This window comes from Hemicordylus capensis, chromosome 5, assembly GCF_027244095.1.
Source record: "Hemicordylus capensis ecotype Gifberg chromosome 5, rHemCap1.1.pri, whole genome shotgun sequence".
In the NCBI taxonomy this organism is placed as follows: domain Eukaryota; kingdom Metazoa; phylum Chordata; class Lepidosauria; order Squamata; family Cordylidae; genus Hemicordylus; species Hemicordylus capensis.
In genome coordinates this window covers 201,776,238-201,793,994 of record NC_069661.1, presented here as the reverse complement: position 1 = coordinate 201,793,994, position 17,757 = coordinate 201,776,238, and the positions used below count along the sequence as shown (strand labels likewise).

General features: G+C 43.9%; 1 protein-coding gene across 3 annotated transcripts in view; it reads left to right on the top strand.

Moving 5' to 3' along the window:
* KITLG (KIT ligand) overlaps positions 1-17,757 on the top strand; it is a 120,557-nt gene that overhangs the window by 73,614 nt on the left and 29,186 nt on the right. For all 3 annotated transcript variants that reach the window (XM_053257909.1, XM_053257908.1, XM_053257907.1), the window contains one exon: positions 15,898-16,077. In XM_053257909.1, the coding sequence (XP_053113884.1) occupies positions 15,898-16,077 (180 nt within the window). The remainder of the gene's footprint in view (positions 1-15,897; positions 16,078-17,757) is intronic.

The window sequence follows — 17,757 nt, the reverse complement described above, 5'->3', positions numbered from 1 at the left end:
ATGTCCCTGGGCCCTAGGAAGCTTTCGGCTGGGCAATGCTGTGATCTTCACTCTCTTCCTCCCTCACCCCAATACCTCTCTGAAATAGGCAGGGAGGGGCAGGGGTCTATCCTTAAATTTTGTCCCAGGGCCCACTTGAATTTTGCTATGAGCTAGACACATTACAGAATCATTGGACTTAATGATGTCCATTGTGGATGTAAAGGGTTAGGGTTAAAGCTTCTCTTTATCTCCTTTTCAAGTAATATAACAGGGCTGCCTGCCTGGGACAACTCGGATGTTTTTTAAAGCTCTCTACCTCTGACTATCATAGTCCAGATGCTGCAGCTAAATTTTTAGGAGCTATGGCTCCCTAGCACCTGGGATTTGGCAAGCCCTTCATTAAGTGCAACTACACCAATTTTCTTGGTGATTTTGAGTGGCCCAAACTTAAATGATTGGTGTGAATTTTGCATGTTACATATGATATAAAATGTATGCTTTCTAGAAGGAAAAATAAACAATGTGTTGTTGATAAATGGTAATGTGCTCCTGTTTCTCTTTTGGGGCTCTCTTAGCCACTTGCCTTTTTTTTCAGGGGGAATGCAGATGAACCAAAATGCAGGAGTCTCAGAGTATATTTCCCTAACTGGGTAAATCCAGCTTCTTCCCAATGACAGACATACTAATTAGCAAACTGAATATTGCTTTAGACAGTTGTCTTGTCCATCCTGCCATACACTGGATGGGCTGTCTACTTTTTTTTATTTTTTTAGAGCGCAGTAGGTTTTAAAATATCATTTTAAAAGTTGGGAAATTGCTCCAAAGACAGTGGGGGACCTGGCTTTGTGATGTCACGGGAAGCCAGCCAATCAGCACAGAGGTTATTGTTTATGCTCCTTCTGGGCCTGAATTATGGAGCAGAAGCAGCAGCATGGTAGCATGTAATGAAATTCACACGCCCTAGACCTGCTGCTCCAGATATAATCAAACCTATAATTTTAGCACTGCCCTTTCCCCCAACCCTCTTCCCCTTAATCGGAATTCCTGTTATGCTCCTGTATGCACATAAGTAGTAGTTTTAGTGGTTTATAAGAGTGGATGTGTGTAAACAGCTATGTTGAGGCTATGCCACTGGGCAGCAGTTCTCTTCAACAAGGGCTCCATGTACCTAGTTGTATAATGTGCTACCCATAGGAAATAATGGGCAGTGCATCACACTGATCCATGCACAACATCCCTTTCAGCCAGGCACTGATGCCCTGTGGCACAGCCTCATCATAGCTGTTTACATGCACACAGGGATGTGGGCGGTGCTCAAGCCATCCATGTCCTCTTGCACGGTATGTAAGCCATTGATCCTTTTTTTAAAAATCCAAATGTCAGGGAATAAAAAGCCAAATCAAACCATCTATGGGAGAGCAATATTCCCCAAGGTCACTAGCATTTTTTTAAATTATATTTTTATACCATCCTTTTAAGGAGCTCAGGATGGCATACAAAATTGTTCTTTCCCCATTTTATCTTCACAACAACCCTGTGAGATAGGTGAGAACCAAGAGTGACTGGCCCAAGATCAAGGATATGACCCTCATGTGTCACTCGCTCCGCTAACCTTGTTTGTGGGGGGAATTAAGCCGGCTAATCACTGAGAGCCACATGGCTCCTGGCAGTTCCCACGGCTGCAGGAAAGTGGGCTGGGCTCCCTTAGCCCGCTTTCCTACGGTCATGAGAACAGCCTCATTGATAGGCCTCTCCTCCATGAATTTATCAAAACCCCTCTTAAAGCCATCTAGGCTGTTAGCTGTCACAACATCTTGTGTCAGAGAATTCTATAGGTTGAAAAAGTTGTGTGAAAAAGTACTTCTTTTATGTGAAATAGTACTTTTATTGACCTTCTTAAAAGTAGAAATGGTCAAATAGAGATCTCACATAACCCATCCACTGTAGAAGCAACAACAGAAAATCAGTTTTTTGTTAGGCAGTAGACCCCTAGAACAAGCAGTCAGATATAATAAAGCATAAGAGAGAAGCAAAGGCTAAGCACTAAAAGAAGAAAGCACTAAAAGAAGAAATAGCAGAAAATGAAAATAAGATACGGTGGCAGTCCTCAATTACTTATATCCCATGTCTGAACTACCATGTGAAACTCCAGATGCTGCAGGCTGAATGAACAATATTGAGCTGGTTTGGACAAGTATCCAGCAGCTCACATGCTGAGGGCAGAGTCCACCCTGACATCACTAAAGGATGTCATCCATCTGAATTGCCCCACTACATGTGCCACAAAACCCCTCACACACAGTTAAAGCATGTCCTGAGAGTAGGTTGGGATAGTCGTTGGCTACATCTGGGCAGGCACATTCTTGCTATGTCCCGGTCTTCAACAAGTGAGCCACCAGACACTTGTCCTAACTGACTCTAAACAGGAGAGGCAGCTCAGATACTAAATACTAACTGCTGCAACAGAAAGGGAGGTTTATTAGTTCATGCTCTGCATGTGGGCTCCATGGAGGCATCTGGTTGTCCACTCCCCAAAACAGGATGGTGGACCAGATGGATATTTAGTCTGATCTAGCAGGGGAATTCTTTTGCCCATGATCCTCCATATTCTCGTAAACTCCAGACTTACAGATGTATGGTTGTATAATGCCATGACTAAGAGAACAATTATTTGTTTTCCTGCTTGCAAAAAAGTTTTGTTACATGTAATCAATGTGTACTAATCTAAAACACATAGACTTTAGAACATCTGGGCCATTCTTGATGAGCTACCATGGGTGTGTCATACTGGAATATTAGATATTTGTATTATCTTATTTGCAGAGTGCACAGCATGGTGTGCTACAGCAGTGTAGTCTAGTGGTTAGAATGTCAAACTAGGACTCAGGGACTCGGGTTCAAATGTCTATCATCCATGAAACTCATTGAAGCTCTTCTCACAATCAGTGAGAAGCGCGCTCTCCCCGCAGACGATCAAAAGGCAGCCCTGGACAGCCAGATCAGCTGCTCACACGACTGCCAGCTCTGTCACAGAGCGAGCGGGGTCTGAGGGGATTGGGGCCATGTGGCCCCCAGAAGTTCCAGGATTCCCTGCGCAAGTGCGCAGGGCATCCTGGAGAGACCCCCAAGCCAGGAAGGCTGCTTGCAGCCTCCCAGTTGGGGGTCTACTCGTGTGTCGCTGCACACTGCGGCGACACACGAGCAACCAAATGAGGTTAATGGAGCGCTCACTCTGTTAATCTCATTTAAGGGGAAGAGGAATTAGGTGGGCTAGCTGCGTTGGGAGCACCGGGCTCACCTGCGAGCCTGGTGGTTCCCACGATCCCTGGAAAGTGGGCTAAGCTCCCTTAGCCCGCTTTCCAGGGATTGTGGGAATAGCCTCACTGAGTGATGTTGGGCCAGTCACTCTATCTCAGTCTCAGGGTGGTGGTTAGAATAAAATGTAGCAATGTATACCACTCTTAGGTTGCTTGGAAGAAGGGCTGGATAAAATCTTAAACACACACTACTTCAGTTATACGCAGCTTTGGCTTCCTTATTCATCAGTATTCTGACACTACTGTGTATCAAAATACTAAGTGATTTGTCTAGAGTCCTCACACTGATCAATTGTTCAGTGGAGAGAAGTGGAACGGCATTAACGTAGCTTTTGTTCTGTCAAATAAATGTATTTATACTTTTTGGCACTTCGGTATCATGAGAATATGGACAGCAAAAATATGGCATCAACACAAGCCTATTAAACGCATCCTGTTATTTATACACAAATTACTTCCAGCAGACCCTCTAGTTTCACTCAGCCAGAAAGCAAATTTTTCTTTTTCCTGACTCATTAAAAACCTTATGAAATCTGCTTACTGGCAGGAAGAACTGCAGAATCATAGAGTTGGATAGGGCCTTGCAGGCAATTTGGCCCACCCCCCTGCTTGGTTTAAGAAATCTACAGCTGGAGCATCCCCAATAAATGGCTGCCTAGTCTCTGCTTGAAGACTTCCAGTGTGGGAGAGTCCACTGCCCCTTTAAGTAACTAGCTCCATTGTCAAACTGCTCTTACCATTTAAGAAGCTTATTCTCCTTTTCAACCAAAATCATCCGTCCCCCTGTAACTTAAGCTCATTAGATCTAGTCCTCTTCACTGGGGTAGCAGAGAACAAGTCTTTGCCCTCTTCTGTGTGACATATCTGATAGTTGAAGAGTACATATTCAGATATTTGAAGAGTGCTATCACCCCCACACCCCATCTTCTCCTTTCTAGGCTAAACATATCTAGTTCTTTCAACCCTTCTTCAAAGGGTTTGTTTTCTACGCCTCTGACCATTGCCCTCCTCTGAACCCATTCCACTTTGTCTACTCAAACTGTGGTGCCTAAAACACAGCACAGTACTCTAGATGAGGTCAGACTAGTGTGGAATTCATTGTTTCTTGTGACTTGGAAACTATGGTTCTATTAATGAGGCTCAAAATTCCATTAGCCTTTTTTGCAACTCCACCACACAGATAACTCATGTTCTGTTTGTAATTTACTTCAACCCTGAGAGCCTCTTAACATGAACTTACTACCAAGTCATCCTCTTCTCGTGTATTTTATTTTTGTGTCTAAGTGCAGAACTTTGCTTATGCCTCTGCTGATTTTCATGTCGTTACTTCGATTCCAGTTTTCTATTTTGCCATAGTCGTTTCGCCATGGATTTTTTCCTGAGGTGCTAGTTATCCCTCCTAGTTTTGGGCCATCTGCAAATTTGATAATTCCCACCACTGCTCCATCTAAGTCATTGATAAAAGTACAGCAGAGTACCAGGCCCAGGTCAGAGCCTTGTGGCATCCCCTTCCAAGCTTCCCATCTCTTTACTAAGCAGCAGACCGACTACTCTCTTTCTCTTCCTTCAAACATACCTGGAAAAGCCCTTCGTTTCACTTGCTTTCCTCAGCTTCTTCTGAGCTTTAGCTTACCTGACAAGTCTCTATAAGCTTGTCCTCCTCCTTGGTGACCTGCTCTTTTTAATATGCATGTCCCATTTTATTTCCAGCTCATCACTAAGCTTTTTGCGCAGTCACTTCAGCTTCTTTCTGTGTCTCCTGTGTTGCTTTCTCCTTGGAATTGTTTGTGACAATGCTTTTAGGAACTCCTTCAGAAACTTCCACACATCTTGGGCTCCTTTCTCTGTTAGTTTATCTAGCTATGGAATGCTACCTTGTGCTTCTCTGAGCTTACTAAAATCAGTTCTCCTGCAATCCAAGGTGCATGTGTAGGCCACACTTACCTTTAGCTTTCCATAACATCCAGAATTCCAGTGTTTCATGGTCAGTTTCTCCCAAAGTTGGCCTCACTGGCCAACTCCTCTAGTTGGGATTAAGTCAAAAATAGCCAAGCCCCCTCTCCCTTCCTCCACCTTCTGAAAGAGGAACTTGTCAGTGAGGCATGTTGGATATTTAGTAGAGATTCAGTGCTTAGTGGAACTTGTATCCCAATAGCTATTGGAGTAGTTGATCTCCCTTAATTACTAGTCATGTTTGCTTCCTTAAAATATTTGTCATTTCTTTCAGGAAAGCAATGTCCACTCCTTTACATGGCAGTTCGTAGTAGGCTCCAACGAAAATGTTTTTCTTTTCTTTTCTTTTTATGCATATACTCTTCACTGGAGTACCATGTTAATTCTCTTGGATTTTCTGTGCAGATATACATATTTTTACATATAATGCTACTCCCCCATTCTTTTCTGCTTCATCTTTTAAAAAAATGTATCTGTTGTGATGCTCTTAACATTTTTGTGGATAAAATCTCTCTGATTTGGGCTGACTTGGACTCTACCGTTACTGCAGAGTCAATGGTAGGGGTGTCCAGTAACTCCTCTTACTGTAGAGTAAGAGGAGTAGAATGGATCAGTTTCAATTTGTGACTCCTGAGGATGTGGACAAGCTTCTTGGTGGTGTTTGGCCTACCACCTGCCCTCTGGATCCATGCCCAATATGACTTATATCATCTAGTAGAGAGGCTCTTAGAGATAGCCTGGTCGACATCATAAATGCCTCACTGGGGGAGGGCTGGATGCCTCCATGTTTGAAGGAGGCATTTGTGAGAGCTTTACTTAAGATGTAAATCCCTAGATCCCTCAGTGATGGATAATTATAGGCTGGGCTCCAACCTCCCTTGGATGGGCAAGGTAATTGAGAGGGTGGTGGCTGATAAGGTAGTTTTGAAGGATACTGATTATCAAGACCCATTTTGGATTTAGAGCTGGCAATGGGGTTGAAAGAGCCTTGGTCATCCTGATAGATGATTTAAACCAAAGAATTGATGGAGGGAGTGTGACTCTGCTAGTTCTTTTGGATCTCTCTGTGGCTTTCGATACCATCAGTCATGTTTGCTTCTGAATTGTCTGAGGGGTTTGGGAATAGGGGGTACTGCTCTGCGGTGGTTCCATTACTATCCCTCAGGCAGATTTCAGATGATGTCACTCGGGGATAGTTGCTCTGTGTAATGAAAGCTATTGTATGGTGTCCCTCAGGGTTCCATCCTATCACTGGTGCTTTTTAACATCTACATCAGTGATTCTCAAACTTGGGTCCTCAGGTGTTATTGGACTTCAACTCCCATAATCCCCAGCCTCAGTGGCCTTTGGTTGGGGATTATGGGAGCTGAAGTCCAATAACACCTGAGGACCCAAGTTTGAGAATCACTGATCTACATGAACCACTGGGTGAGATCATCAAGGAATTTGGTGCAGAGTGTTATCAATATGCTGATACCCAAATCTATTTCCCCATGACATCATCATCAGAAAATGGCATAGCTCCTCTAAATGCCTGCCTTCAGGATAGATGAGAGATAATAAATTGAAGCTGAATCCAAAGAAAATGGAGGTACTTATGATGATGGGCCATAATTCAGGGGATGTGATGGAACTTCCTGTTTTGGATGGGGTTGTACTCCCCTAAAGAAACAGGTACGTAGCTTGGAAGTGCTTCTGGACCCAGGCCTCACCCTAGTGTCTCAAGTGGAAGCTATGGGCAGGTGCATTTTCTATTGTGGAAGAAATGAGGCTTCACTCTCAGTTTGAATACCTTGAGTTGCTTTTGTTGCAAAGTGTAGCAGGACTTCTTAAGAAGGAGCAAAGAGCTTCCCTTCTTCCCACTATGCGATTCAGTCTTTCACCTATGGGCATCTTGAAACAAGGTTGGCACAAATGGCCCCGATCTGTAAGGCACAGCCTGCTTTTATACACAAAATAGGGATGTAGATACACAGTGGATACATGCTTCCATACATGGTCATACATTGATACAGGAAAGCAATTCAAGGTATTCAAACTGAAAGTGAAGCCTCGTCTCTTCCACATTATCAACTTCAGTTGATACACCAGCTGCGTCTGTTCCTTGAAGATGATCTCAAAATTGTGATGCACTCACTGGTAACTTCTCAGCTGGACTACTGCAATGTGCTGTATGTGGAGCTGCCTTTGTTGCTCGGAAACTTCAGTTCAGAATGCAGCAACCAGATTGGTCTCCAGGGTTTCCCAGAGAGACCTTTCATGCCTGACTTAAAACGGCTGCACTAGCTGCCGATATGTTTCCAGGCAAAATACAAAGTGCTTGTATCTATCTCTATATATAATTCTTTAAGACGTACCCATCACTAATCCCATGCATGGCAGCTCTTGTGAGAGTTCATGAGGGAGCTGCCGGGAGGGGCAGAGGAAAGCGGCGGCGGACAGGCGATCAGAGGGGGGAAAGAAAGTGGCGGCAGGGGGAGAAAACGGCGGCGGTGGGGGAATGGTGTGGGGGGGAGAAGGCATTGGGGGAGAACTAGAGGCACAGATACTTTGTGCCCGGGCCAGCTAGTTTACCTTTAAATCCCTAAACGGCTTAGGACTGGGTTATCTGGGAGAATGCCTTCTTCAGTATGAGCCCCACTTCACTTTAAGATCACCAGGAGAGGTCTGTCTCCAGCTGCTGCCAGCTCACTTAGTGGCGACTCATGATCTGGCCTTCTCTGTAGCAGCTCCTGGGCTCTGGAATATGCTCTCTGTGGATATTAGAGGCTTAAGAGTTTTAGCAGCCTTTAAAACACATATCTTTTTGAAGCAGTGACTGTCCTGAATCGGTGCTTGGATGCAATAATGGACTAGATGAAAGTGAATAAACTGAGACTAAGTCCAGACAAGACAGAAATACTGTTGGTTGGTGGTTCCTCTGCCCGGGTGAATAATGATCAGCCTGTCCTAGATGGGGTTGCCCTCTTCCAAAGGACCAGGTCTGCAGTTTGAGGGTGCTCATTGATCCAGCACTCTCAGTAGAGACTCAAATGGCCTCTGTGGCTCAGAGTGCCTTTTATCAGCTTTGGCTGATACACCAACTGTGACCTTACCTGGACAGAGACAGCTTGGCCACAGTTACTCATGCTCTGGCAACCTCTCAGTTAGATTACTGCAATGTGTTGTACACGGGGCTGCCTTTGAAAATGGTCCGGAAACTGCAGCTGGTACAAAATAGGGCTGCAAGATTATTAACTGGGACTGGATGTTTAATCATATTGCTCCAGTTCTTCATCAGGTGCACTGGCTCCCAGTCCCTTTCAGGGCCCAGTCAAAGTGCTGGTTTTTTAACCTTTGAAATCCTAAATGGCTTGGGACTGGATTACCTGAGAGAGCGCCTTGCCCCTTATGTCCCAACCTGAATCTTAAGATCTTCTTCGGAGGCCCTCCTCCTGGGGCCCATGCCAAATGAGGTGAGGTGGGTGGAAAGGACCTTTTCAGTGGTTTGAACCCCGTTTATGGAATAGCCTTCCCAGTGAGGCTCGCCTGGCTTCATCACTTTGTTCTTTTAAACACCAGATAACAACCTTTTTGTTCACCCAGGCCTTTTAAATTTGGGTTTTCAGATTTGATCTGATTTTTAACTAACTTTAAAAAGAGCTTTTAAGCTTCTTTGTATTATAATTTGTATTTTCTTTTCACTTTATAATGTGTTATGTTTTTATTGTATGTTTTAATCCTCTGTTGTGAGCTGCCCAGAAAACAATTTGTTATGGGGTGGCTAACAAATAAAGTGTATTAATAATAATATATTATTTTATTTTATTATCTTTTTAGCCTGGCCTTTAGTGAGTACTAAAATGATTTTAAACTCATTTTAATTTTATTTGAATTAGTTATTCATTTTTAATCTGTGTTTATATTTGCGAACTACCTAGAGCCATCTGGATGAGGCGGTATAAAAATTTAATAAATAAAATAAAATAAATCCTTCAGTTTGCTACATTCTAATCTTGGAAGTCATGCCACCAAGAGTATGCCACTTGCCACATCCCCTGCACCAACATGCTTGCCATCAGGAGGTAGATCTTTCCTCAAAACCTGCTTTACTCTGTAGATGAGTGCAGAATGTAGAGTCCTCAGGAGCATGGCCTGCCAGCACATTAGCGGGGGGAGGGGGGGGGTGGTGGTGGTGGATGTATCTAGCTAGCAAGCAATCAAGCGTGTTCCCATTTTCCTCTTTCTCTACATTCATGAAACAGTGGGGGACTAATTAGTGAATAAGTCTAATTGAATTGGACAGTATCTTGTTCCATTATCATGTAGAAGTTCACTTCTAATACACATAGGACTTTGAAGAATAATTTTCTTATGATTTCTTTCAACAATATCTTAAATTATTTTTATTTTTCAACAGCCCGAGGAGCTCATCCTACAATAGTATGGGTTGTGGACTAAGCATGCTCCGGAGACAGGACCAAAATCAGAACTGCAGGTGTGGCTAGTTTCCCGCCTGGGAGGCAGCAAAACCCCAGTTCCAGTTCTGTCTCACTCTGCGAAGTGAGACAGGTCTGCGAAGTAGCTCTCATTTTTTCCCCCTTTGCTAAATCTCTGTTTTTTTGTGACTAGCTCTTTATTAATTTTCCTACTACTACCTATCCCTATCTAGGGTGAGAAGGAAGTCTAATATTTGTTCTAAAAATCTCAGAATTTTCCATGTTTTATTTCCATTTGGCTCTATCGGCATAATTTACTTTCGTTTCTCCTGTAAGCTGGTTTTTCTCTTCTGCATGAGGCAGCATTGTCACACTGGAACCCCCTTAAAGGGTTCTGTCAAGGGCCACTCTCTGTTTCTGCTTTGTAGAGGCAGATCTCACCACCGATCTCAGCACCAAGATCCTCCCTCTACAGCCTAATGTTCCTGCTCCATCTCATCTAACCAGGAGTGTGTTGAACTCTCCCTAGTAGCCCACAGCAATGCTGTGGAGGCCTCCACAAAGGCTCTTTAATGGTGAACAGAAAGTCGTAGCTTGGAGGGGGGGAAATATGCTGAGCAGCTTAAGGAAACGCTCGGCTCCAGTGTCTGCTATTCGCCTGAGCGAAGGGCTGCTATTCCAAGCGGTGTGCGAGGAGCGTCCTCCTCACCAATTGCTGCCTTTTGGACGATGGGACACGACACCGCTTTTCCAACAGCAGGAGTAGAGTGGGACAGTCTACCCCAACAGCCTCTGATCCCTCCACTGGCCACGCTGTGGAGGTGATCGTGATTTCAGTTCTCACAAGGGAGCCCATTAATGCTGAGTCGACTGTTCCTGCGATGGAACCTCCTTCAAAGGTGAGAAGTGTGCTTATTCGGCAGTTCTCTCTCCCACCTCTTTCAGACGCCTGCCCTCCCAGCTAGTCCCTCCGGAGCGCCTTCATGCTCCATGGCCGGCAACCAGTGCCTTTACAGTGCTTTGAAGCCTGTAAAGCCGTCAAATCTGACGTCCCGATTGCTCCTCCTAAAACACCTCTGGGCGTCATTGCAACTCCCTTCTTCCAGGCGAGGTCTCCTCCCGCCTGATACCACAGCTAGTGAAGGGGATTCTGTTCCAGCCTCTCCCTCCCTCCTACACAATCCCTGGCAGCATCTCCTAGTAGGATGGAGAACGCTCCTGCCTGAAACACCAGATAGCTGCTGCCAGTCAGTGTAGACAATATTGAGCTAGACAGACCAATTGTTTGATTCAGTATAAGCTTGCTTCCTATTTAATCCCTTCTCTGAACTCAAGGTTATGTTTTCTAAGGCCAAGCCCACAATCTACGATGTGGCTCCTTTACATATGGCTTTTAATTATATTGTTTTTTCCCTTCCAGGTCTTCATGCAGTGCAACTGCTCCTCTCCCCCACCCCTCTTCTGGGAGGTCATGATGGCTGAATAGCCCATCTCCGCTTCCTCCAGTCGGTAGGGTTTGTCCCCTCCTTTGGACCCCCCTGTGGCCCAGTCTCGGTCTACCTCGATGGTGGTCACTAAGAGGGATGTACACCTAAGGCAGCCACATTAAGTGGCACAGCAGGGAAATGCTTGACTAACAAGCAGAAGGTTGCCAGTTCGAATCCCAGCTGCTACTATATCAGGCAGCAGCGATATAGGAAGATGCTGAAAGGCATCATCTCATACTGCACGGGAGGAGGCAATGGTAAACCCCTCCTGTATTCTCTTATAGACAACCACAGGGCTCTGTGGTCTACCTTTACTTTACACCTAACGTCCCCAGAGGATCGCCAGTGCGATCTCCTCTTACGTTAAAACCCTACAGCCTTGGCCACTGTGATTAGACCACTAGCACTAGCTCCATCCTTGCCTGAGTTCACCAAACTCCATCAGAACCTTAACCAGTTGGCCAAATCTATGGCCTTATTCCTGATTCTGCTCTGAACGGTATTCTATATCCAGCCCAGACTATGGCATGTGGGGGTGGCAATGCGTGTGGGGGTGGCAGTGCTATGGCATGTGGGCGTGGCGTGTGGGGGTGGCAATGCTATTCCCATGCTGGCTACAGCATGGGAACTTAGACTCCATATATAAGTTTATCCTTGTCCCACTCACTTCTTCAGGTGTTCGCCTCTTTGGTGAAACATAGGATCCTGCTCTAACTAAGACCCAGGGCAATAAAGAAACCACTCTCCTCCACACATGAGGACTTCTGGAGGCTATTTAGATTAAATAACCAGCCTTTTTCCTACCTTCATCAGCTTCTCAGAAGGATCTGCCTCTTATCCCAGAGATGTTTAGGGCAATGTCCTCCCACACACAACCACAGGCAGCAACAGAGGGAAAACTCTCTTGGAGGTCGGTTTGATCACCCTTCCCCTCATCCCTGCTAAAACATTGATTCCCCTCAGTGGGGGACAGGTTTCTCCGCCTTTGCCCTCAGTGTGAAGCCACCATGCAGGATTGCTCAAGGCTTCTAGTCTGTACTGTCGTCCATGTTATGGCTTGGCATTTTTTATTTATAGTACCATAAACTGTCCTAGGGCATGAAGCATGTCTATCACTTTCTTCATGAACAATAGTTCCACATGGAATCTCTCCGTTCTATCAAGGGAGTGGTGTTCCCTCACAGCTTCCTGACGTCTTGCAGAAGCCTGTCCTCACAACCTGTCCTGACAACTCTTCGGCGTGTTCCATTTTTGTCTACTACAGTCTACATTCTTGGTTGATGGCGCTCCCCTTCGAGCCTACATCAGCCATGAGGTTTTCCTCCTTGGCCCTGGTGGCCAGGGTCACCTATTTCTGGATTGGCGGAATTTTCATGTGCATCCACATTTGGACTCCCACTCCTCCTGATCAGGGCACTGCCCTCCAGTCTAACACAGCTATAGGTTCTACAGAGTTTCTCTACCCAGCAGAGCCACAGCTTTTTAGCCAAACACCAGAAAAGCCACCTGTTCCAGCCTCTCCATCCAGGGTGGTCTTCAGTACTCTTCTGGTGACTATCTCCTTGCCACAGAAAGACGGGAGAAACTATACTCCACTTCCATCATGGAATGCGCTCATTGTCCTTTCTTGGAATCCTTTCAAATCGGGCAGGGATCAACCTCCATGTCCTTCCCCTCTAGTTCTGTTCTGATGGCCATTACCTCAACTTGTGGAGTCTTGGAACCTGGGGCACCCTTCATTTTTTGCAAGGGACTCTGCATTCTTCGGCTTGACACCATCCCTTTAACCAGGTTCTCTCCTTCTTGCTTAAGGTGACTTCCATTTTCATTGGTCACTAGCATGGTGCCTCCATCATCCTGTCCATTCCCAGTGTATCCTGAGGAACGGACATAGCACTCTCTTGGTGTTAGAGGTGCCTTACGTTCCTGTCTCCTCATTTTTCCCAGGCCATGAGCCTCTCCAACTCTCGATTCATGCCCCTTTTTATCAGCCGTCTCTGAGTGACGAAGTCTCCTATAATGCTTTTCCAGTTAGATCAAGTCCTATGTTTATTTTGCCATTGCTCCTGCCCAGGACATCACTGCACTTTCTTCAACTCTACACTTTCCTCTGTGGTCATCTTGATTACCACTTCTCCTGGGGTGAGCTGATTGACAGCCACTTGGTCTTTTCTCACACTCTACATTGGGCATTATAAGTCTTTGCATTCCAAATGGTTCTAGCCCACCCTGGACATGCTATTCCCCATCAAGTGGACTAATTCACATCCATTGTTTTCTTGTATGCTTGGGTATGTCCCATACTATTGTAGGATGACCTCCTCAGGCTGTGGAAAAAGAAAAATTGGTCTTACCATGAAAGGTTCTTTTTCACAGCCGAGGAGGTCATCTGGCCCACCTGGGGATGTTTCATTTTGTTCTCTCGTATGGGGGTTCTATGGCCTTTTTGAAGTGAAGCTGACTTCTAGTGTTTTGGACTTGTTGGTTTTCGATACCTAACATGTCTTTTATTCGTGCCTGCTTTTTCTGGGTGGAGATGTCTGGTTTTGTTCTTTTGTTTTTTGGTCTTTTTCCTTTTCAGTGCCTTTCATATCTGTTTCTTGAGTTCTCCAGTCCTGGATCTGGAGTTTTGCTACCTCCCTGGCAGCAGAACTCTTCAGTTCTGATTTTGGTCCTGTCTCCGGAGCATGCTCGGTCCACAACCCATACTATTGTAGGATGACCTCCTCGGCTTTGAAAAAGAACCTTTCATGGTAAAACCAACATTTCTATTTATAATCCACTCGTCCTCCAAGCCCAGAGTGGTGTACATGGATTGTTTATCCTCACAACAACCCTGTGAGGTAGGTTAGGCCTATAAATATTTATTAAAGTGATGCCAAAAAACTATTAAAAATTATGTCCAAGTTGTACTTGTTATGCATAAAATTTAATGAAGTGGGACCATGTCTTCTGAAATGGCTCTTGTTCTTGCCATCACTCAAATGAACATACTCGGTTTTGCCATTTTGTCTAGTCTCCAAGTTTTTTAAAAAATTCAGCCCAGCTCTTGTTTTCTATACATTTGTTACACTAAGACAGCTAAGGGAGAGTTAATGGCTTTGATTCATATTCATTGTCCCTCTCCAAACCCAGGCTCAATAGATGTTCCTGCACATACATGACAAGTTGAAGATTCATCTTGCATGGGGAAGTCTTGCTTGTATGGCCATCCTAAACCATTGCAGCTGAATCTTCAGCTCCCCATGTGGAGCTTCCCCCCTGCACTATAATAAATGGGGAAATCCTTCCCATGCCTCTGCTGCCCTTATATCACCAGCAAGTAACTTGCTTGGGATACTGCTAGGGATGAAAGCAAAATAATTCACCTCTTAAATCAATTTTCTGTGATGAACATTAGTAAAACTTGCTTGCCACTGGGATAAACCAATTCAACAAATAATTAGAATATTTATATTCTTTGTTTATGTATTATGCATTTTAGCCTTTCCTTAAGGAAAGTAAGCTTATGAGATCACCCAGTGCTCTCTCTCGCACATGCTCTGTGTGTGTGTGTGTGTGTGTGTTTCTGTTCATATTCTCTGTTAACTTAGCAGTACCTGCACCAATATGAACTAAATTGTATACAGCTGAAGGGACACATAGGGATACCTCAATGGCGTAGTTTGTGATAATATCATCCAATTCAATTCAATATGGCAGATGCATAAATGTTTGAGGCACAATTGGGCTAAATTGTGAACCGCCTAACCAATTTGAACCAAATTTGGTACCGTTGTAGTGAATGATACATAGAGACACCTCAGTGGCCTTTGTAATGATGTCGTCCATTCCATTCAAGATGTCAGATGCATGAACATTTGAAGCATAACTGGGCTAATTTATAAACTGCCTTACCAATTTGAACCAAATTTGCTACAGCTGTAGAGTCACATAGGAACGACTCAAAGGTGTAGTTTGTAATGATGTCATCCACCCCAATTCAAGATGGTGGACGAGTGAACTTTTGAAGCACAAGTGGGCTAACTTGTGAACCACCTAAGCAATTTGAACCAAATTTGCTGCAGCTGAAGGGACACCTCAATGGTATAGTTTGTAATGATGTCATGGTGGATGTGTAATGATGTCATGGTGGGTGTGTGAACATTTAAGGCTGAAGTGGGCTAACGTGAGAATGGTAACGAACTATTAAGATTATAGTGAAAGGAAAGTATGCAGATTAGTTCTTACCACAACAAATTGTTTAAAGTTTAGCTTGCCTTCTAGAACACTGTGAAAACACACACACACACACACACATATATAAGACATTTCATTCATATCTATATCTATATATCTATATCTATATCTATCTATCTATATATATATATATATGACATAATTAGTAATCTAGTGTACTGGAATTTATAGCAGTCCTTATCCACACAGTATGACTACTAAAGTATAACATAGGTTAAATGCTGGCAGTGCTTTTTGACAGTTCTGAAGCTGGTAGACATGGGGATAAAGCAAAACTGGCAACATCTCCTGACAGCCACGGCTGACCCAGTTATGTTAAGAAGGGTTGTCAGGAATTCCAGAGAGGACTCAAGAAAACAGCAGGCCATGTAATTTCAATTTAACAAAGTGCAAGTTAATACCATTTTGGGAAGGACATGCTAATCTACTTTTACGCACTTAAATTACTTAAATTGGTGTGTGTGTGTGACATATAATTTTTATTTTTATCATCCCTGACAGCCTAATCATTGTTGGTTGCATTTGATGGTTCCTGAATTGTCAAAGAGTCTGAACAATCTTCTCAACAAATTTACAGAATTGTCAGAAATGTCAGATGTCTTAAGTAATTATTCAATCATCAATAATCTCACAAGGATCATCAATGATCTAATGGCATGTATGTCTTCTAATAAAAATAAGGTAACCTTGTATTTTTTCCTCTTTATGCTAAATAATATTCTGTGGAAGTAGTGTGTAAACTATTATAGTAGAGTAGGCTCTACAGAAATCCTCTTGCTTTTGTATGATCGTGTCAACCACCTTAAGTCTTTGCACTATCTTCTTGTTCTTACATTAAAGTGTCCCCATCACCCTACCTGACACTGGATATCTTCTCTCCTATGCCCTTGTTTCCATTTTACCACATTTATTTATCTTTAAATTGCTGTGGGTGAGTGTGTTCATACAGGGGTACTGTTTATCATTTGTTACAGTAGAAGACAAAGCGGGTGGGTCCAGGATCTGAAGAACTGTGCAAGCAGCTTCATGCCCCCAGGGGAACATTAGGCATCTGGAAAACTGCTTTGGAAACTCAAGGGAATTTCAAAAGACATTTCTGATATGACATCAATGGTCAGAGGGTGGGATGGGAGGCTACTATTCAAAATAAGAAATGTGAAAGTCCATGGGAATGCTAAGCAGCTTGTGGATCTTGGCCAGGGACTCTAACTATATCTATATAAATGGATGTTGTAGCCTTACAAATAAGTCTTTAAAAGTCACCAGCCTGACAGGGCGAGGAGAGGAGAGCTGGTCTTGTGGTAGCAAGCATGACTTGTCCCCTTAGCTAAGTAGGGTCTGCCCTGGTTGCATATAAATGAGAGACTTGATGTGTGAGCACTGTAAGATATTCCCATCAGGGGATGAAGCCGCTCTGGGAAGAGCAGAAGGTTCCAAGTTCCCTCCCTGGCTTCTCCAAGATAGTGCTAAGAGAGATTCCTGCCTGCAACCTTGGAGAAGCCATTGCCAGTCTGTGTAGACAATACTGAGCTAGATGGACCTATGGTCTGACTCGGTATGTGGCAGCTTCCTATGTTTCTATATATATTTACTTGCCTGCCAGAATATGCATGTTTATAGCCTCAGGTCATTAGCCTACCAGTCTGTATGTGCCTTTTACTAGGTGGCCGGTCCTCACATACCATTCCATTTGTGCTATTAAAAAAAGAAAGAAAGAACCAACTTCTCTGCCTTATTTCTAGGAGGGTTTGTACTTACCACAAGCAAGCAAGTAGCTATTTGAATCAGCCAATATACATTCACACCTTGGGTGCACTCACATAATGGGACAGATTAAACAATACTTCAATTATTTCCCTGTATGTGGTGGTGAACAAGCAAAGCCTTCCTTCCCTACACCTGCTGTGCCTGCTAATGTCAGATGGCCACACAAGGCCATAATGTTCTAATAGGATGCATGCACAATGGATTTAATATACATGCACCCTATTAACCGTCTGCTGTCTGGACAAAAAGTTACCCTTTCAAGTGGTGGCTCTCTTTTACCAAGGGAAGAGCCACTGTCCATATTCAGCCTGGCATAACATCCCTTCCAGTGGCTGTTGCTGATGTCGCCAGTGGGACTCTTTGGAACAGGAAAACGTTTTCTCATAATTTTTCTCATTCCTTTTGTTATGTAAACTGCTTTGTGAACTTTTTGTACAAAAGCAGTATATTAGTATTCTTAAGAATAATATTTAAAATATTATACTCCCACATGTTACGGATGTGCATGAAATGGATATAGTGCTCAATTCTGAGCTAAGAACAGAATGCTAAATCTGAAGAATGTTCCGTCAGAACAACTGTTTAAGCTGGTTG